We start from the raw sequence: 22418 nt of genomic DNA, 5'->3' as shown, positions 1-22418 counted from the left end.
TTGAAAGCATGCATAGGCTAACACACTCGGCTGTCCATGTATGAATTCCCCCAACATATATTTAAATATATATTATATAGAGATCTTGAAAACACTATTAGATAAACTATCTTTAGAATATTTCTTTCAGCACTAGGGCTGTGTATATCAATAAACCCAGAATTAGCCATTTCAGCAATATTAGGGTTTTATTTTGGCCGAATACCAAAACCTGGGGATCTACTCGAAGCCGTAGAGGCGATTCCCGAAAAGCCAAATAGATATTCAGCTTTTTCGGGTTTTGGCTATTCGCCTTTGCTCAGAAAGGCTCTGTGCTTGCTCCCATTTTTCTATCTTTGACTACTTTTGTTAGGACCTCATGGTTGGGGCCCTTTTGAGGTAGGGGTTGTGTAATCGGAGCCAACTTGGTCAGAACAAAATATCTGTCACCCTTCAGTGGATTAATCTGGATGACAGAAGGGTCATTTTAAAAGACAGGGCTCACCCAGTCCCGTCCAGAGGGATATACCCTCCAACTAAAAAGCAACAATTTCAACAGCTGCTGATCCAGCTTCTGAAGAAGCCCCCTCACCCACAAGGGTGAGCAACCGCCTTCACAAGTGCCGCCTTGATCATGACTTCGGCTGGCTCTGATATCACTCCCCCCCCCCTGAAAACCTGCTCTCAAACTGAAGGTCGCCCTAAGTAGTGGTTTCATTTCCTCACACTGTGACCATCTCTTGAAATCAGATTTTTGACGACTATATTAAAGGACAGTTCATAGGAAGCCTTGTTTTTCTTGCATTTAAGACTTTTCCCTCAGTTTGGAAGCTAATTTGCACGGACATCATGCAAAGCGACCCAGATACAAACGGGGCCCCCAGACTCTTAGGTGCCAGCCTGCCAGTCAGCTCTTTCCACCAGTCCTCGGCAACACTGGCCTTCTGAACCTGAAAACCAATTGACAGCTTGGCTTGCAAATGCCTGGAGGATGGGGTGACCCCTTTGTGGGCCCATAAACCTGGCCCCCCTACCCCAAACTTTGGTGTCCATCTAAGGAGAGTCCCTTGCTGCTATGCTGCAAATTTGGTGACTCTACCTCCAAAAATGCCCCCACAGGAGCTTCGGGGGGAAATCCCCATAGACTATAACGGACCCATTTTTTTTCGGTAAACACGGAAATAAAGCCGAAAGACCCATTTACTGGTACGGGTATTTGGCTTATTTCAGGTTTACTGGGGGGGGGGGGGGAATCGCGCCCAATAACCCCAAACCTAAAATTTCCGGGTTTTTGTTTTTTTGCACATCCCTATTCAGCACAAGTTGGCTACTTGGGTAAACAAACTGTTATAGCAGTCATATAAAAGCTCACTATACCCCCCAAAAAGGGAAAGTCTCTTTGTGTTTCAGTGTTTGATCATATCCTTCTGTAAACTACTGGGAGCTTCAAACAGCAGAAGCATTCTGTGATATTAACAGATATTTTGTGGAACGAAGACAGTGAATTCAAAGAGCTTCTGCAAACCAAACCAGGTTTGAGAATTCTCAGAGGCCAGTGTTCAGTCTTGTTCACCCTCTACACGAGGTGTCAAACTCATTTGTTACAAGGGCTGGATATGACATAAATGTCATAGATCGGGACTGGGAGGCTGGCTGCCTCAGCTGGCTCGTGGGCCGTATAAGAGCTCTCAAGGGGCCGCATCTGGCCCCTGGGCCATATGTTTGACACCCCTGCTCTACAGCCTAGGCTAAACAACCCTGTCAAGCCTAGGCAGTTGCCTGGAGTGGCATGCATAAAGACCAATCAATTAATGCCCAATTCCAGGCTCTTACCCCGCCTATCTCATACTTAGCACCCTCCTCGAAATCCTCCAGCAGTAACATTGGCTTCAATGGGTGAACCCTCCTTTAACACAGCACACGGGGATTCTTAACTCTGACACATCACGGAGAGCAAAGGTCCACAAGATGACCCATCTTCTCACACGCACATCTATGCTCTGTTCCTGCCCCAAACTAGATTATTTCAAAGGCTGCCTGTGCCATCGAAAGAGAATGGTGGGCCAGCAGATGGGAGGTTGGGAGGCACAGTTGCATAAGCAGGGGGAAGGCCCAGGATGAAGGCAAGACTCCAGCCAACAATGCAGCAAGGACCTTCGGAGTGAGGGGAAGCCCTAGGCAAGGGGCTTGAACAGAGGAAGGGTCCAATGGGTGACCCGGGAGGGAGCCAGCAGAGAGCACACTGTACTTGCTTAGGAGGAGGACAGCACACAGGAGGGCCCTGGGTAAAGGAGTAAAGGAGTCGACAGTGGCATAAGAACCTGTAAGGGAAATAGAGGCGAACGTGTGAAGAAATCTCCACCAGGGACAAGGAGGAACTGGGGAAACCTGCCCTAAGCTGAGGGGCCTGGGGCCCAGTCTGAAGTGAAATCACATTCTCCCCACTGCCACCACCAGTCACTCTCCCCTCACTGGTTATGCCTCCCTTTCCCACTTTTCCTGCCCCAACCTTGCAGCTGCTTCCAAACCACTGGCTCCAACTCCCACTTCCCCTCAATGCCCTTTCCAATTCCAGCTCCCCTCCATCTCTACCTTTGTCAGCCCTTGCTTACATCTCCCCTCCCCATCCTTTTGGCTCTGCTTCCTTCCTTCCCATCTTCCCCTTCCTGTCCTGTTGCTGGTTGCTAGTTCCCCCCCACACCTGAACTTATTCCCCCTCAAGACCTTTCCTCCCCTTTCCCTGCTCACACATTCCCTGCCCCCAGTCACCTCACTACAGCAACCAAAAATGCTACCCAAAGATAGGTGGCTTTTTTTGGTTGATGTCCTTGCATGCATAGATGGTGCTGTTTCCATGCCTGTGTGTTCCCTGGGGTTTGAAGAACCTAAACCATAATCATGGGTGGTCCTGGGGAGCAGATACTTTTATCCACATGGAGGGCATATTGGAAAACCATGTTGATTTTCAAAAGTGGCATTTTGATGTTGCTTCCGAACTTTTAAGACTTTAACAAAATTCTTTTAAGACTAACAAAACTGAGATCTGTAGTGATTTACAAAACTGCAGTCTACTCATCTTGTTATGAATGCCTTTTTTCAAGCTTAGAAAAAGGTTTACGGAATACACAAAAACAAATACCTTTCACAGATCCTACAAAAATACTGCTCAGCGGTGTCTACAATTCCTGCAGGTTATGTTGTATTGTAGTATATATGTTGTACTTTAGATTTAAGAGAAAAGACCAGTCAAATAGGCAGGGTTTTTTTTTTTCATTACCAGGGCGGGCAGGCTTTTACTCAGCCTATTCATGTTTGAAAGCTTGCTATTTTTTTAAGGCCTGTTGGGAGTATTGGAGGATCTTACTTTCCTTCTCTGTATCAGATTATAAAAAGATTTCTCAAAGCATGGCTCCTGCCTGAGGGGGGGGAAGTATATCTGGATAAAAGGGAGTTAGCAAATGAAAAGGGCAATTCCCAGAGCAATTTCTTGTAGAATTAAGCAACCAAGGACAATGTCTTGGTCAGATAATAATCTGGGTTGTTGTGTGACCGGTCATCATAGACCAAACAATAGAAACGATAGAACTGCCATATCAGCTCATGTCACCTCAAAAAGGATAAAAAAAGAGCCAGTCAAAGGCAACAGATAAATCCAGCAGGAGCAAGAGGGGAGGCCTTAATTTTGTCTATATTTAGAGGGAGATCGACAGCTAAAACCCAGCAGAGCCGTCTCCATCCCATAGCCTGGTCTGAAACCAGACTGAAAGGAGTCTGGAGCAGATGCGTTATCCAAGAAGACCTAGACCTGGTCTGCTACTGCTCTCTCAATCACTTTGCCTAGGCAGGGCAGATTAGAGACAGGGCGGTAACTGGTGATATCATTTTTCTGTACGGGTGGTTTTTTCAGTAGCGGACGGATAACAAAATTAGGCGGGGGGGGGAGAATGAAATAAAAATAGTATAATACAACAAAAAATAATATAATACAACACAGAGAAAAAAGCCACCTGCTTAAGTCTTGCAGTAGTTAAAACTACAATCCTATTCCATTTATAAAAAGAGTCTTCTACCACACAAATGCTCTGGGTGGGATGCTAAAAAAACATACATCTGCACAGAGGCTATCTTAACATTTCCTTAACATTTTCTCCTGCCATGTTGCCAGAAGCCAAACATCTGAGCTAGTTGTTATGCTAGCGCACAACACACAAGGATCCCCAATCCAAGCTAATGTTGGTCATGACTAAATCCCACTGAAAGCAACGGTATGAATTAATCGTGCCTATTTTAAGTCTCCGTGCTGTCAACATCACTTTGCGATGATCTCCTTTGGTCAGGACCACAGACTCCCCTCCCCCAAAAGGCACAGGCGCTGAAAAGCGAACACCGATCCTCATTCACACGTGCATGCTTGGCAACGAAGCACGCCACCCGCCTCCACGGGCGTACAGGCAACGCAACAATGCAGCGCAAAAGAAGAGTTGGTTTTTAGATGCTGACTTTCTTTACCACTTAAGAGAGACTCAAACCGGCTTACAGTCACCTTCCCCTCCCCTCCCCTCCCCTCCCAACCCCACCCCACAACAGACACCCTGTGAAGTAGGTGGAGCTGAGAGAGCTGTGACTAGCCCAAGGTCACCCAACTGGCTTCATGAGGAGGAGTGAGGAACCTTACGTGGTTCACCAGATTAGCCTCCACCTAGGGTTGCCAGGTCCCTCTTCGCCCCCGGCAGGAGGTTTTTGGGGCAGAGCCTGAGGAGGGCAGGGTTTAGGGAGGGACTTCAATGCCATAGAGTCCAATTGCCAAAGCAGCCATTTTCTCCAGGTGAACCGATCTCTATCGGCTGGAGATCCGTTGTAATAGCAGGAGATCTCCAGCCACCACCTGGAGGTTGGAACAAACCAAAACAGCACTCAGTAACAAATATAGGAAAAGTGTAAATTTTATAAAAATGAATATGGTCAAAAAAAGTGGTAAATATACAAAATAATACAAAATTATATACAAAAATGGAGTACAACAAGATACAAAAAAATGGAGTACAACAAGATACAAAAAAGTGGTAAATATACAAAATAATACAAAATTATATACAAAAATGGAGTACAACAAGAAATAAATATCAACATTTACAATATATGAGAATGACCAAGAGAAGGATATCATCAATCCTAAATCAACAGGTAAGTCAAATAAATAGTTGTTCATTGAGGTCTTTCTTCTATGGTGTGAGTATATTTGTAGTTCAAAATGCCATCATTCCAAGCGACTGGAGGCAAGACAACAAACGCGAAGCCGCGAGGAGGCCATCCCACCCCCGCCGCTCATGTGCAGGAGTGGGGACACCAACCCGGTTCACCAGCTTAGCCTCCACCGCTCAGGTGGAGGCGTGGGGGGATCCAATCGGCTTCTCCAGATCAGATCCCACCGCTCGTAACCACCGCGCCACGCGGGCTCGCAGGAAACCCAAACAAGCGCAGCCAACTCGCACTCGCCGCGGAGGCCGCCAGCCACGAGGCGCCGGCGCCCCCCAAGACCCGCCCCCGGAGGGGCCGGCATCCCCCTGCCGGCGTGCAGGAGCTGGCAGCGGCGTCCGCCCGAGGCCCTTCCTCTGCCACCACGTGCCGAGGCAGCTGCGACCTGCCGCCTCCCCAGTTTGCTGCTGCTGCTGCTGCTGCTGCTGCTTGCACAGGAGCGGGATTCTCCTGGGAGTTTGCATTGCATTGCAAGCCACAGCCGGCCGGCCGGAGAGGAACACGCGTCCCCGGCCGGCTGCACCTCTCGACGGCGTCTTCTCGACACGGAATAGACTTTTTTTTTCCCCCCAAAAGAACTTTTTTCCTCGCTTTTTCCCAGCGAAGATCAGGCTTGTGGCGGTGCCTCCGTTTCTGCGGAACGAGACGAACTTTTGTTTTTAAGGAAAGGGAGGCTGGCGTGCAAATAGGCATTTCAAGGGGATGAGCAGGAAGAGCTAGAAATACCGCCTGGGTGCCAAGGGGGGAAGTGTCGTTGCCGCGGAATTCTTTTGGCGCGGCCCGATGGACTTGGGCGTGAGGATGGAGAAGAAGAACATGGACCATTACCTGCGCCGCCTGAAGCAGGAGCTGGTAAGAGACGGACGGGGGACGGGGGTGAAGTGCCGTCGAGTCGCTTCCGACTCATGGCGACCCGATGAATCAGGGTCCTCCCAAGTGTCCTGTCTTTGACAGCCTTGCTCAGATCTTGCAAACTGAGGTCCGGGGCTTCCTTCATGGAGTCCATCCACCTCTTGTTGGGTCTTCCTCTTTTCCTGCTGCCCTCCACTTTCCCGAGCGAGACTGTCTTTCCCAGTGACTCGTGTCTGTTCTGTTAGGGGTCTCCAGTAGAAATGCAAACGGCCGGCACCCTCCTCTCCGTGGGCTTGCAACAGGCCATTGATGCGTGGGGGGTTTCGCCTTGGAATTGTTGCTTTCTAGATGGACATTTTCCCCATCCAAGTTCCCAAAACTCTGCATGGCGGGGGGGGGGGGGTTATTGTTGAGTTTGGAGAATTTGGACGGGGAAAATGTGCTTCTAGAGTGCGGCAGATCCAAGGCAAAACCTCCCATGCATCAATGGCCTTAGCCTCCCGGAATGTTATTTCCCCTGCTTATTTCCCGGGCTTTGTTAGCAATGTTTCCCGCGTCCTCTTCGCCTTCCTTTGCAGCTGTGCAGCCGCTGAGTTTCCCCGCTAGGGAGTCCGCCCCGAGCCCCTGGGATGCTAAAACGAGACGCGGGAGCCAGACGGCCGCCTCCGATATCTGGAAATGCTTTTGGGGGAGACTTCTGCTTGCACGTCCTTAGGTTTCCTTCTGAGCACATGATCACATGAATCTACTGAATCAGACCCTTGGTCCATCAAAATCAGTATTGTCTACTCTGACCGGCAGCAGCTCTCCAGGGTCTCAGGCAGGGGTCTTTCACATTACCTACTTCCCTAGCCCCTTGAACTGGAGATGCCAGGGATTGAACTTGGGACCTTCTGCATGCCAAGTAGATGCTCTACCACTGAGCCACAGCCCTTCCCACTCTGTTTTTCTCTGGCGGCAATAGTGTGAGCCTTCGGAGCCCCCCTCTCCCCCCCCCCTTGCCCGTCCTGGAAAGGAATGGCTTCTGCTTAAGTGTGACAGGCGCTGCTGAACTTTGTAATCCGTTCAGATGCAGAGTGGATCACGATGTGCCCGTGTGGGATTATGCTGTGGCTCCCCAGGACAACCTGTTACTGCCTTGCCTTTCTACAGCCGTGTTCAGTTAAAGCGAAGGGCTTGCTGTGTCAAAAATCCTGCAGGGCACTCCTTCGAATCATAGAATCATACAGTTGGAAGGGACCACCAGGGTCATCTAGTTCAACCGCCTGCACAATGCAGGAATTTCACAACTGCCTCCCCCACACACACCCAGTGACCCCTACTCTATGCCCAGAAGATGGCCACGATGCCCTCCCTCTCATGAACTGCCTCTCATGGACTGCCTAAAGTCATAGAATCAGTATTGCTGACAGATGGCCATCTAGTCTCTGCTTAAAAACCTCCAGGGAAGGAGAGCTCACCACCTCCTGAGGAAGTCTGTTCCACTGAGGAACCGCTCTAACTGTTAGAAAATTCTTCCTAATGTCTAGATGGAAACTCAAACTTATCTTTCCCCTGTTGGCTTTCCCTTTCCTGACATGGACTTGGGTGGGAGGTCTGCAAGTTCTCCCATCCCCTCAGTCATTTTCTCTTTCAGCTGCCCTCATCTGACTCTTTTTCCCCCCAGAGCACAGATGTGCCAGCATAATCTCTCTAGGCTCTTCACTTAATAATATGGGTGCCGACAAACCTTTAGTACTTTGGAGGTATTGCATTCCACAAAAGGATTATTTCCTGTTAGCTTTCTCTGGTCAGCTTCTTTCTGGTATACAGCGTTGCTAACAGTCCTGCTTCAAGCAGTGTCGCTCTTATGCAAAACGGTTTCTTAGGGCCCAATTTGCTAAGAAGAAGTATATTGTAAGGAAGTTCCATATAGAATTTGCATTTATAAGTTTTGTGACATGTGGGGCTGAAATGTTTAAATCTCATTCACCTTTACACCTGTGGCAGCCGGTAGGAGTTCCATTGTATCTGTACAGATCTACACAGCATAGCCAAGAGCACTTGAACCCAGATCTCCCAGGCAATGCATTGGACTGCATTGCCGCCATTTCCCAGACACATTATTCTGGAGTATTGGCACTGACTTGTACTGAATTACTTCAGTTATGCATTGGTGTAAATCAGAGAGCTTTGCTAGGTTACTATGGCCAGAGTTTATTAACTCAGATAGATGGCTTGGAAACATTGCAGCAGTGGTGGTGGGGTGGAATCTTGCTAAAATTCCACGAAAGGGTGATGCCTAAGTGAGGAAAGAGATTTACTACCCATACCACCTAGTCCAGGGAGATCAATCATTATACCTTGGAGAGCATTCTGACCCTTTCCCCACCCCAGATCAATTCCAATCCTCTATCTGTCTTGTCAACACCATCCCCATCCATGAACATGTACTCAGATTTATGGCGCTGGAGGACGGCCAGTCAGCTAGAATGTCCCCACACCAATTTTCCCATAAGGGAAAGCATGATTTAAGAACATAAGAAAAGCCCTGCTGGATCAGACCAAGGCCCATCAAGTCCAGCAGTCTGTTCACACAGTGGCCAACCAGGTGCCTCTAGGAAGCCCCCAAACAAGATGACTGCAGCAGCACCATCCTGCCTGTGTTCCACCGCACCCAAAACAATAGGCATGCTCCTCTGATACTAGAGAGAATAGGTATGCCTCATGACTAGTATCCATTTTAACTAGTAGCCATGAATACCCCTTTCCTCCATGAACATGTCCACTCCCCTCTTAAAGGCTTCCAAGTTGGCAGCCATCACCACATTTTGGGGCAAGGAGTTCCACAATTTAATTATGCGTTGTGTGAAAAAATACTTCCTTTTATCTGTTTTGAATCTCTCACTCTCCAGCTTCAGCAGATGACCTCGCTTTCTAGTATTATGGGAGAGGGAGAAAAACTTCTCCCTGTCCACTCTCTCCAAACCATGCATAATTTTATAGACCTCTATCATGTCTCCCCTGAACTGCCTTCTTTCCAAGCTAAACAGCCCTAAACTTTTTAACTGCTCCTCATAGGGCAGTTGCTCTAGTCCCCTGATCATTTTGGTTGCTCTTTTCTGCACCTTCGCAAGCTCTGTAATATCCTTTTTTAGGTGTGGTGACCAGAACTGTACACAGTATTCCAAGTGTGGTCTCACCATAGATTTGTACAAATTTCATTTATGTACAGTCGCAACATGATTTCTCTAACATGCAAATTAGTTTACAAAACTTATTTTTAGTCTTCTTTACAACGACCTGTGAGGTAGATCATTCTTCTGTGAGGTGACGTGGAGCAACCGCAAGCCACCCAGTGAGGCAATGGGGAGGGGTGAGCTGAGGGTTAAATTCATAATTCTCAGTTACTAGATCGCAGTGCCTCAGAAGTAGACAGATATCCTAGCCGCTGCTCTCACTGTCCTGGAGACAAATGGTGATTTGGGCGAAAGCAGGCTAGTGGGATATTTAGCACCCCACGCTAGTGCTCTGCCCTTCCTTCACACCACTCTTCCGACACAAATGTTGCTTGCCATGCCGCATGCTTGAGCTTGTCCTCCACTAGCAGATGATTCTGATGCCCTCGTTTTTATTCTAATGGATTAGTTATGAAGAACCAGGATGTCTTGAATTAAAACACTTGAATTGCTCAGGCAGGAGCCCAAAGGGCTGAGGAAAAAAAATCGTATATGAATAAATAAAAGCAATTGCAGTTTGTTCTTCAGGGGAAAAAAGGGTCATGTAGGAGTCAAAATTGTAGGAAGAGCTTTGGAATACAAAAAGATTTCTTTACTGGAGAAGGATGACTACAGTCTCAGAACAAACTTCAGGTAGAACCAGACTAAATTCATTCATTCGTTCAGACTAAGTTCATTGTTGCCCTCACCTGGATGGCCCAGGCTAGCCTGATCTCGTCAGATCTCAGAAGCTAAGCAGGGTCAGCCCTGGTTAGTATTTGGATGGGAGACCACCAAGGAAGACCAGGGTTGCTGTGCAGAGGAAGGCACTGGCAAACCACCTCTGTTAGTCTCTTGCCATGAAAACCCCAAAAGGGGTCGCCATAAGTCAGCTGCGACGTGAAGGCACTTTACACACACACACGAGTTCATTGTGTGCTCAAGTGTCTAAGATCATAAGCCTCCAGGATTTAAACACCATCTGAGCCTTAAAAAGGAGTCCTCATTAAAATCAGCAGTGTTACTTGAATACCACACTTGCATTCAAGGCCTTATTACACAGTGATCCCAAATTCGGGACCCCTGAGTACCATGGCATCCCCCAATGGGTTTCCTGGCGCCCGTTTGTTTAATTGGCAAAGCAGCTCCTCCCAAAGCAAAGAGCCGCCCCTAGCTTTGCTCTACCTCGCTAAAGAAGGAGGTGCTTCAGAAGTGCCCAGGGGGAATAATAGGAGGACACTTTGCTTAGAACCGCCTCACATTTTGTGATTGGCCACAGCCCTCCTGGGGCAGTCACTGTGGGGTGGCCCCCACTGCCCATCCCCCTCAAAATTCCCAAAATGCCCACAGGCTCAACAACATTGAGGATCCCGGCCTCGTAGGACTGGTGCAGACAATACAGATCCAGATGTGCCAAATGGATGAAATCCTATTTACAGCTGAACCCCGTGTATGTTTATTCAAAGGTAAATCCCGCTGAGTCAAGTGGTATTTACTGCCAAGCAAACATGTATAGAATTGCAGCCCTTGACACTGAAATAAGGACCAGATTTCCCCAAATTTATGAGCAGTCTCAGAACAATTTATATTCTATCCCATTAGATTTCTGAATCTCTCTAGCTATTTGGCCCATAGCGACCACAAATAACCCAGCTTCCCCCAGTCCGACATCTTCCTAAGTCACACATCCGCTGTAAAGATTTGCTGACCATAAACCAATTCTATACCTATTTCTAATCACTGTGGTTTAAGTGTCACAAATCTTTCAGTATAAAATAATATTATTATTCATAGGCTGGAGGCTTCTAGATGTTTTGCTGGTCTTACTCCACTGGAGTAATCCTGCAGAGATAAAACTAGAGCAATTCCATTTATTTTAATAAAAGTACCCTGGAGTTAATGACTTGTGGTTTGCTGCTGTACTACTTAACACTAGGGGCAGTCCTTTAAATAGATGCCCAACGGACTCTTCTGATCTAAAGGGGAGAGCTACAACGCCTTTGTGCTTCTCATAATATATACAGGACAAACTTTCTGCATGGTTTGGAGGTCCCCAGTTTCGTGTCCATGGGTGTCATGGTGCCCACCAGTATCTTTTCTGGTGCCTGCCAAGGATTTTTAGGTAGTGGATGGGGCTACGTAGGGCTCTTCCCCAGCAAGGCTTCTGATTAACTATTGAAGATTTGATTGGCTGTGCACGTTTTTTAAAATGTGGTTTTGCCAGCAGCTGCCACCTCAGCATAAGGATCTACACTGTGTTACTGAAGTTAAGCTGCGGCAATCATTCTGGCTGGCTCCACCTGCGGCCACCATTTTATGACAGCCATTTTGTTGCTGCGCCCACCATGCCGAGTCAGAATTCCAAAAGTGCCCGCAGGCTCAAAAAGGTTGGGGACCCCTGTTCCAAGGTCATGAAACAATTGGAGAGAGGGGAGAGTCTTGGCTATGCCCAGTGGGACTCCCAGTTATTTTATACTTGTGTGTGTGTAAAGTGCCGTCAGCACAATATTAAATATAAGTAGCAAACTTATTTACTAGACACATGCTGTAGTGGGGTTGCCAACTCCCAAGTAAGGCCTGAAGATCTCCCAGAATTACAACTGATCCCCAGACTACAGAGATCAGTTCCTCCTGAGTGAATGGCTAGACTCTACCCCCAAATATTCAGTAATTTTCCAACCCGGAGTTGGCAAACCTATAGTGTAGTAACTTTTGTAAAATTTCCTTGGTCATGATGATGGGTAGACGTTGGCTTTTCTAAACAGAAAGCGGGAGAGCTAGTGTGATGTACTGGTTAAGAGTGTTGGACTCTAACCTGAAGAACTGTGTTTGATTCCCCACTCCTCCATATGAGTGGCAGACTCTAATCTGGTGAACCGGGTTGGTTTCCCTACTCCTACACATGAAGCCAGATGGGTGATCTTGGGTTAGTCACGGTTCTCTTTCAGCTTTCTCAGCCTCACCTACTTCACAAGGTGTCTGTTCTAGGGAGAGGAAGGGAAGGAGATTGGGAGCCAGTTTGATTCTCCTTAAAAGTTAGAGAAAATCAGCATATAAAAACCAACTCTTCTTCTTCTAATGGTTTTGCCAGAGTTGTCTCCTAGAGCTATACAACAAGAAGTATTGCAGAAGCTATGTCATAGACATTCTTGTTCTAAAATATAATCACCATACTATTTGGATAGCTAGTGCCCAGGTTGAGCTGTGGCACGCATGTTTATTCAGAATAAGCTTTCACTGTGTTTAATGGGACTGAGGTCCAAGTAAGTGTGCAGGTTCACAATTGAAAGCCAGAAAGTTGAAGAAGACCAATGTCTTCTTCCTAAGTCAGGACTTGATAACCGATGTCTTTTCCCGAAGTCAGGACTTGATAACCGATAACTCAAATAACACGAGGTTGCCATAGCAGGTTCATCCCTTGTTATTGCTCTGTACTCTGCAGCAAACAGTAAGGAGGAGAAGATGAAGACATTTTAACCAATATTTTTACATATGAATGTGCATTGGTATTCTGACAGATTATATATTTTGGCTTCTTAATAAAAGTCACCAGACTTCTCAAACACTAGAGGATGGAAGACAAAGAATGGTGGATGTGTTCGTAGTTTAGTCATTTAGATAATATCTGTTAAAGATGGAACATGTAGCCAAACCTTGTGTTTGCCGAGATAATGCAAGTGTGTTTCTGGAGTGCCATTAGGTCTGGTTCACACATGCCGGCGAATGAGGACGCAGTCAGTGGCAGAGACCTGAAGTGGGAGAATACATATCACCACTTCAGGTGGAGGATCACAGTTGGGAACGTCCCCTTGGTTAAAAACTCTTTGCAAATAGAAAACCAGCACAGCAAGCATAGAGTTTGGGTAGAACAAAGAAACATTCAAGGATGGGATCCACCGCCTGCAGTCAAAAGCCCGTTCTACTTCCTCAGTGCTCTGCTACCTCATTCTCCTGCATGTGGGAACCAGGCCTTACAGGGAGGATTGGAGGGAGGTTTGCTTACCCGTTTTATGCCTGTTAGTTCTTCTTCCAAAACACGCAGTTACTTACCTGCAGTTTTGGTGCCTAGCTTGGTTTTTTAAAAAAACCAATATAGGGGCACCTGGAGTTGAAGAGGGGGGGGGTCTCCCTCATTCGGTTTTCCCTAAGACATTGCAGTGATATTTGCATGACTGTGTAAGTAATTATGGATCACATCACGTGGTGTGTGGAAGGAAGCAAAGAGGAGATTCTTGGGAATATCTTTGCCAGCTAATAAGATCTGGGTTGAGCTTCTGTTTCCCTTCCTGTTTGCAGGTATTGAAGCCAGGGCATGGCTAGAGGCAGGAGCCTTTTGGCACAGGAGAGACTCTTGGTCTGTGGCTGGCAGCTGATGCCTGAATGAGTGGGTTTTGTGGATCCAGGAATAGCCCAGGGTGTAGTGTTTTTTCATTGATTGCAGTTTTTATTATCGCTATTGCACTTTTATTGCAATGTATTGTACTGCAGCCAAGAAATCAGAAGGAGGTTGAGACTGGGAGGGGCAGCCATAAAGGAGCTAGAAAAGATTCTGAAGTGTGAGGATGTGTCACACGCCACCAAGACTAGATTAATTCATGCCATCATATTCCCTGTTACTAAGTATGGGTGTGAAAGCTGGACATTGAAGAAAGCTGATAGGAAGAAAGTAGATTCCTTTGAAATGGGGTTGGAGGAGAGTGTTATGGATACCATGGACTGCCAAAAAAACAAATCAGTGGGTTCTAGATCAAATCAAGCCTGAACTGACCCTAGAAGCTAAAATGACTAAACTGAGGCTATCGTATTTTGGTCACATTATGAGAAGACAAGAGACACTGGAAAAGACCATCATGCTAGGAAAAGTTGAGGGCAGCAGGAAGACCCAACAAGAGATGGATTGACTCAATAAAGGAAGCCACAGCCCTCAGTTTGCAAGACCTGAGCAAGGCTGTTAAGGATAGGACACTTTGGAGGACACTGATTCATAGGGTCGCCATGAGTCGGAAGCAACTTGACGGCACTTAACACACACATACACACATTGTACTTTTTCTGTTTTAAAATTCACATAAATTTTTGGCAAGCCACTTTGGATCCCCACCGGAGAGAAAAGCTGGGCAAGAAATGCCTAAACAAATACATGTTTTAGGGTATGTTCATTCGTTGCCCTACCAAAAATAGTTGCTGAGTTTATCATTAAATAGCTTCAGATTTATCTGGAAGTTATTTATTTATTCACTAACTTCATTTATCCTCCACTTTCTCATTGAGGCTGAAGGCAGATTTCAAAATTATAAAACAATGCAGTAAAATCATTTTGCCCCTGCTTTTCTCCATAGTGACCCAGAATGGCTGACAAAAATTAAATAAAAACAGACAAAAATCCACATAAGAAATAGTTAGCAAAGCCTTTAACCACCTGTACTTAAGGCCTCTTAAGAAATTCAGCCTTACGCAACTTCTGAAACAGTACCAAAGATGAAGGTTTTTCCACATGTTCTGGAAGCCTATTCCACAGGGAAGGGGCAACCACAAGGAAGACTGGTGAATGGGAAGAGGCTAATCTAATCTAGCCCTGACCTGGATGGCCCAGGCTAGCCTGATCTAATCAGATCTCAAAAGCTAAGCAGGGTCAGCCCTGGGTTGCTGTGCAGAGGAAGGCACTGGCAAACCACCTCTGTTAGTCTCTTGCCATGAAAACCCCAAAAGGGGTCGCCATAAGTCGGCTGCAACTTGAAGGCACTTTGCACACACACAATCTAATATGCCTACATGAAGGGACCGGCACATTGAATTGAACCTAGAAACATAATGGCAGCCAGTCTAACATTATCAGCATAGGCATAAAATGTGTATTGTGGCTAACACCAACTGGCAAGTGAGTTTACCAGTTGCAGTTTCAAGACTGTTTTCAAGGGTAGCCCTATGTAGAACATGTTACAGTAGTCCAGCACTGAGGTTATGATAGCAGGGCTCAGCATGGTCAGGTCAGCTGTGTCCAAAAAGGGAACCAGTTTTCATGCAAGATGAAGCTGGTAGAAAACACTCTTAGCAACTTACCCCCTTTTTCCTACTAGGACAGCAGAATATAACAACCCCCCCCTTCTAACTTTTCAGAGGCTTAAGAAAAACTAGTTCGATCAATGGCCCTCTAAACTCATTCTGGCATGGTTTTACCTGCCAAGATAGACAGGAGTAAAGTCTACATGTGGTAGTCCTCACAGCACCCAGGACTCTGTCAACATTGATCAGGGACACCAGGATGACGCTACCGGTATCAGGACCAGATGGTGTTTTGGACACCTCTAACTACATGATCTGTTCCCAGACTGGAGTCCAAGTTGGAGTAGATCTGAGAGACACTATCGGCAAAGAATCACACAGAAGAATCACAGCTAGGCTTCTGTGTGTTCGTATATGTTGTATATGAAAAGTATGTTAAGATATAATGGCAGATGAATGGCAGTGTAACTTGGGGCCAGATGGCTGCTGCTCCGGAGTAAAAGAGTAATATAAACACAATCCCTTGGGATGCAACCTGGATGCATTTCAATCACTGTTGTGCCATGTGCCATAAATTGGCTGTGGGTTGTGAGCTTATGTGTCCAAGGCCTGCTTTCAAAGTTACTTGAGGACTTCAGAATTTGTCTCGTTGAAAATAAGCAGTGTTTTTGAAAGCGGAACTGTAACTGCTATCCACAGCTTAATCTCATAGATTTCAACGGGACTTAAACAAGATTCTAAAGTGGCAAATAAGCCCTAGCTCAGGTTTTGTCTATGCTTGTTTTAATTTTCTCTGGCTTGCCTGGGTTGGTAGTGGAAAAATGTATGCCTGTTTTAAAAGTTAAATATGCTACATTTCAAGTGTCTGCCAGTGCCACACCCAGCCCTATAGACCTGTTCGCATAATGTACACGTTGCTATGAGAGTCTGATAACGTTCAATGTTCAGGTCCACATCGTTGTTCGTATGTTTCAACACAGACCTGCAACAGTTCTCAAATTCAGATAAAATTGTAGTCTAGGACTGCTAAATCTCCTTCAAACCTTGCTGAACTGGCAACAGACATTCTCCCAGCACTGAGATGTGGTGATAGAAAATGCTGGGGGTTTTTTACCTGTTGTGCAAGTGTTAAGTGTACTAGGTACCTTGCCCCCCAAAAAAAGCTGGCAACTTTACATGAAAACTCAATCCAGAATCGTTATATTCATGGGGGCTTTGCCACTGGTTTTAATGGAAACTGGATGATACCTTGCCAGCCCAATCATAAGCACATTTTGACATTATTGATTCCTCTAGATCAGTGGTTCCCAACCTTTTTTTGACCAGGGACCACTAAGACTTTTTTGTTCGGTGCAAGGACCCCAAGGTTCAAAATATAAATTCTGAGAATTTGAAAATAAACTTTAATCATAACTGTTAGTTAAACATTAAACTTAGAATAATATTTGAATATATATATTTTATAATAGAGAACTTTTAATTGAAAATATTAATTTATTATGGGTTTTTAACTTTGTTTCGCGGACCTTAATTTAGTTCTCGCGGACCCCTGGGGGTCCATGGACCCCTGGTTGGGAACCAGTGCTCTAGATCATTATTGATTCCTCTAGATTCGCTTCCGTAGAAAACTCCAAGGTTCCAAGATTCTTTTCAAGATACCACCACCCGGCAGCAGAGGGCGTCGACGCTCTCCTCAGTCAGTGGCCCCCAGGATTGCTCCACGCCTTCCCGCCCTTGCCTATATTGCCAAAAGTACTAAGAAAGATTCGGAAAGAGCGGGCCAACGTCATTCTAGTGGCACCATTCTGGCCCCGCCGACCCTGGTTTACAACCCTGCAACAGATGTCGTGCCAGGAACCCTGGAGAATTCTATCACAGTGGGGAACTCTCCGCCAAGGTCACCTAGTCCACGCAGACCCCCAATGGTTCTGCTTGACTGCCTGGCGCTTAAGGGAAGATCCCTAATAGATAGAGGATACTCAGAGGCAGTTGTTGCTACTATCCTAGAAGCACGACGTCCTGCCGACGCATATATAATGCCTCATGCAGGGCCTTTGTCCACTGGGCTAGAAGAAAAAAGGTCGTCCCCATACAACCGGGGGTTCACAAAGTCCTCGAGTTTCTCCAGGAGGGTCTGCAGCTCAAACTCTCCGCTTCCCCATTGCGGAGACAGGTTGCTGCACTTTCCACTGTTATCCCACAATTAGAGGGGGCCCCTATGTCCAGGCATCAACACATCATTGCCTTTCTAAAAGGGGTGACTCAGACTCAGCCCCCAATCACCCATCGTTTTCCCTCTTGAAGCCTTAATCTGGTGCTCAACGCACTCACCAAACCGCCGTTTCAGCCCCTCCGAGAGGTTTCCCTAAAATACCTTCTCATGAAGGTATACCCATCACTTCAGCAAGATGTGTTTCTGAAATCAGGGCCCTGTCCATACGTAAAGGTCTCTGCGTCTTTCACAAGGACAAGGTGGTTCTGTTTCCTGACCCTACCTTCACCCCAAAGGTCAATTCTAGATTCCATAGATCACAAGAGATTAACTTACCATCCTTTTGCCCAAGACCGTCCTGTCCCAAGGAAAGATCCTGGCATACGCTTGACCTGTGTAGGGCAATCTGTATTTTTATTGACAGAACTTCTGACCTTAGGCTGTCTGATTTTATGTTCATTGGGATAAACAATCCTAACAAGGGAAAGAGGATGTCAACTGCGGCAATTAGTTGCACCCTTAGGCTCTGCATCCAAGAGGCTTATAGGGCCTCCGAGGTTCCCGCTCTTGAGGGCATCACTGCTCACTCCTTACACAGTGCAGCCACTACAGCGGCATTTGACAGACAGGCTCCGCTAGAGGAAATTTGCCGGGCTGCCACATGGGCGTCTGTCTCAACAGTTATCAAACATTACAGAGTAAATACGTGGGCCTCTGCCCAAGCTGCCTTCGGATGAAGGGTATTACAGCAGGTGGCAGAGGAGGACTCGTAACCCACCCACATGGGAGCTCTTATAGGTCCCACAGCTCAAGACGCCTTCGCCTCAAGAGAGAAGGAGCCTTCACGGTAAGTAATCAAGGCTCCATTTCTTTATCATTTCATACCCCACTTAGCAGCAAAGTAAATTTGCAAAAACAGGAGATACGTGCTAATGGAAACCATCCCATATTAAATCCCCAACGTAAAATATTTCAAATCAATACTCTCCCCTTATAGCCCGGTATTAAAATAGATAAAGGTTCATTTCTAAACACGCTAGCAATTCAACAGACAGCTGGGACTGTCTGGGCTTAATAGGGGTGGGAATTGAATCTCTTGACCCTGGTTTTTTTCCTCCACTTTCTTCATTACCAGCCAGGTCATGGCTTGAGCTGCTAATGCACCAGAACCAAAAGCAGACTTCCTATCCCCAGATAAAGACAATAAATGGCCTGTGCTAAGTTTAAGTAGGAGTTCAATTTTATGCTCCCAGCTTCAGCTGCATAAAATGCTGATTTGCATTATACATGCTCAACAAGCAATTCTTTGCTATGTCCATGGGGCAGAGTAAATGTCACATTGCAGAAAGGTCTTGTAGGGCAGCCCACTTAGAGAAGCAAATCTTATTAATGGTTGGCAATACAGGGAAAGGAATAACTAAAGGCAGCCAGAGCTTCAGGAATTTAATTGGTTTGTATGTTTTGTTTTGTTCTTCCATGTTTAGAATGTTGCAGACAGGGATGATGATAGCAAATTATTATTATTATTATTATTATTATTATTATTATTATTATTATTATTGATTTCCAGACTACATAGATCAGTTCCCGTGGAGAACATGAATGCTTTGGGAAATGGAGTCTCTGGCATTATACCCTGCTGAGGTCATCTCCTCCCCAAACCCTGTCCTCCCCAAACACCACCTCTAAATTTGAGGGTTGGCTATGGGAGTGCTTTGATTGTGGGATCCTGCATTGCGGGGGGAGGGTTGGGGTCACTGGGGATGTGGGGGGGGGAGGTAGTTGTTAATTTCCTGCATTGTGCAGGGGTTTGGACTAGATGACCCTGGTGGTCCCTTCCAACTCTATGATTCTATGAAATCTCCAGGAATTTCCCAATCCAGAGCAAGCAACCCTAATAACCCTAGACCAGGGGTGTCAAACTGGCAGCCCGCGGGTCAGATCTGGCCCCTGGAGGGCTGCTAAGTAGCGCGCAAGCCAAGCCCCCCCCCGCCACCCCCCGCACTCTCCCGGGCGCAGCCAGGCTGCTGCTTGCATGGCGGCAGACCTGGCCTCCCGACGAGAACTCCCCTCCCACCCTCACGGAGGCCAGGTCTACCCATTGGCTTGCATGGCTGTAGACCTGGCCTCCCGACTGAGACTCCCATGGAAGCCAGGTCTACCTAGTGGTTTCTATGGTGGCCCATAGAAACCAATGGGTAGACCTGGCCTCCATGGGGGGAGGGGAGCCTCCCGACGGGGACTCCCCCCCCCCACGGAGGCCACACATCTTTGGCCCGACTAAGAGACATTGATGTTATATCCGGCCCTCTTCCCAAATGCGTTCGAAACCCCTGCCCTAGACATTGGGTCATATTTTAGTCTTCACTGGCAGATAGGGTTGCCAGGTCTCTCTTCGCCACTGGTGGGAGGTTTTTGGGGCAGAGCCTGAAAAGGGCAGGGTTTGGGGAGGGGAGGGACTTCAATGCCTTAGAGTCCAATTGCCAAAGCGGCCATTTTCTCCAGGTGAACAGATCTCTATCGGCTGGAGATCAGTTGTAATAGCAGGAGATCCCCAGCTAGTACCTGGAGGTTGGCAACCCTACTGGCAGAACATATGAAACATGATTCCTCATTTTTTAAAATCTGCTTTTGATCTTGAGCTTGCTGTTGGTTTCTGTTTTCAAAGACTGCCTTCCCCCCCAGGCAACCCCCCTCCCCAAAGTATAGAATGATTATTCAGAATTTCTGACGTGTGAAAACCACCAGTTCATGTGAATGGATAGTCACTGCAGAGCTCCCGGTTTTGTTAAAAGCTGCTGGATTGGAGCACAGTGTCCCTTTAAAAATCTTTTTTATTTGGTCACTTTGTGCGGGGGGAAGCAGAGCCTGTAATCCAAATGCTGGATTGTTATCTTAGAAAATTTAAACATTCTGCAGTTGGAATGCTGGTTCACACATTCATCTCATGCTGTTCTTCTCCATTTAGCTGCTCTCAAGGATCCTCATGAGTGTGGAAGCATAGCACATGATCTGATAGTGTGCCAGTGAACTCAGTAAGCAATTTCCATGGATGTGGTGGTTCCAGAAAACTCATGATGATTGTGGAAATTGCTGCTGAATGCATTTGTGTATTGCTGGATCCTGCTTTACATTTCCTTGTGTTATCACATACCTATGGACATTCAGGAAGCAATCCTGTGGAGGCACAGCTAGCAAAATGCATGCATAAATGGGCCTGAGCTTAAACACTGGCAGTTTCTGCTTCTGAGCAATGTAATTGCTTGAACAAAGGCTGATAGAATACAAGCAGAGTTACAGTGTCTTGGGGCTTTCCTGTCAGCATCTTTTATCCATTCAGACAAACAGCCCAGGAGCTGTATACGGTCCTGCCTCCAAGTGGTAAACTCTATGTTAAATGCTACTTGCTTAAACACACCCTGAATAAAAATATGCTGAAACTGGTCTCTCAGACAAAGCCTGTCCAAATGCCCGCATGATCACAATTCCCAAAATAAATGTGATCTGAATGAACGGAATACCTTTTTTCATGTTGGGGTAGGGTGTTTCCCCTTGGAAGCTGATAACCAATGGGGTGCTCATATTTCTTTCCACTTGGCTCCCATTCAGATAACTTGAATTGTCCAAATACAAGTGCATGGAAGTTGTAATCCTCTCAGCTGGTACTTTCATTTATTAGGAAGTGCACAGCTAGCGAAATAGTAAGGCTCAGTGCATGGTAAACTTCAGATTTAGACATCGCACCATGCTCCACAATTTAACTACCGTATGTGTTGTGTGAAGAAATACTTTGAGATGCTCTGACAGAAGAAACAGGAGGGAGCGATTTCACCCCCTTCTCGTGGCTCACTGCAGCCCACTGACCTGTGTGGCTATTATTGCAGATGGGTTGTCCAACCTTAGGAATCAGCTTTCCCAGGGCTGAAAGAGGCTTCTGGGTGAGGGGAAAGTGGGGAAGATCCGCACCTACAAATGCTGAATCTAACTCATAATCTCCTGTGCATAGCCTGAGTCATTAGGAAGTAGCCTGGTTGCTCTTAAAGGCGTTTGTTTTCTCCAGATATTCCCAACGCTAGAGAGAAAGGGAGCTTCATACTGCTGCGCTCGGTGCAACTTTAGTGCACATATCTTAGTTTTTACCATCTGAGAGGTACGGAAAAAATAAATGTTGAAGAAAAGAAAACACAAATAGAAAATGTGTTAAAGCATCCATACAGTACCCAGTTCAATATCCTGACACTACCATCCTAAGAGTTACATCAGAGTTATATGTTGACTGTTTACGATGGAACAGAAAATTTCCTCTTAAATATTTCCATGTAGCAGTTTTGTGGGAAGGTGGGATGGAGAGATCCCCTTCAACAGGTGTTACTAGAACAACCCGATGGTCTGACGCATGGTAGGGCAGTCCAATAATATCTGCATATAAACCCTGTGCTATTTGCATCCCATTTTCATGGGTGCTGCTTCCTGCACAAATAGTTTTACACTAAAGTGATCCAAACACTGGAATATACCCTACCAAATCAATGTGGTGGGGATTAGAGCCGGCATACGTAAGAATCCCATGTGGCCCTAATTCAGCAACACCCAGTCCAAAAAGCCAGACATCAAATTCTGCTCATCTAATGCCTGGCTCATAAATTCTGCCATGAAATTAAAATCTCTTCGGTGGATAAATTGATCTTTATCCTTACAGAAAAAAACAAATGACAGCAAGGAAGCCAAAGGCAATATCCTTCTAATTTCCTGTCCATAAATTCAACTGAAGTGCCAAGGAGCTACATCATGACGTGCCTGGGTGTAGGATGCTCTTGTAAACCACGAAGCCAAGTGCAGCTCTTGCAGATATAAATTCTTCATGATTTTGATGTGACATGAATGGCATTAGGTGCCAGCATCCTCGCACACTTTTGAAA

At 46.4% G+C, this 22418-nt stretch overlaps 1 protein-coding gene across 1 annotated transcript in view; it reads left to right on the top strand.

Annotated features, from left to right (window-relative positions):
* Positions 1–5984: 5984 nt before the first annotated feature.
* The window catches only part of INKA2 (inka box actin regulator 2), a 37789-nt gene continuing 21355 nt past the window's right edge, over positions 5985–22418 (top strand). The window contains exon 1 of the mRNA XM_056844455.1: positions 5985–6087. Coding sequence (XP_056700433.1) covers positions 6019–6087 — 69 coding nt within the window. The 5' untranslated portion in view covers positions 5985–6018. The remainder of the gene's footprint in view (positions 6088–22418) is intronic.

Source organism: Euleptes europaea, chromosome 2, assembly GCF_029931775.1.
Source record: "Euleptes europaea isolate rEulEur1 chromosome 2, rEulEur1.hap1, whole genome shotgun sequence".
In the NCBI taxonomy this organism is placed as follows: domain Eukaryota; kingdom Metazoa; phylum Chordata; class Lepidosauria; order Squamata; family Sphaerodactylidae; genus Euleptes; species Euleptes europaea.
This window is presented reverse-complemented; position numbering and strand designations above follow the sequence as displayed.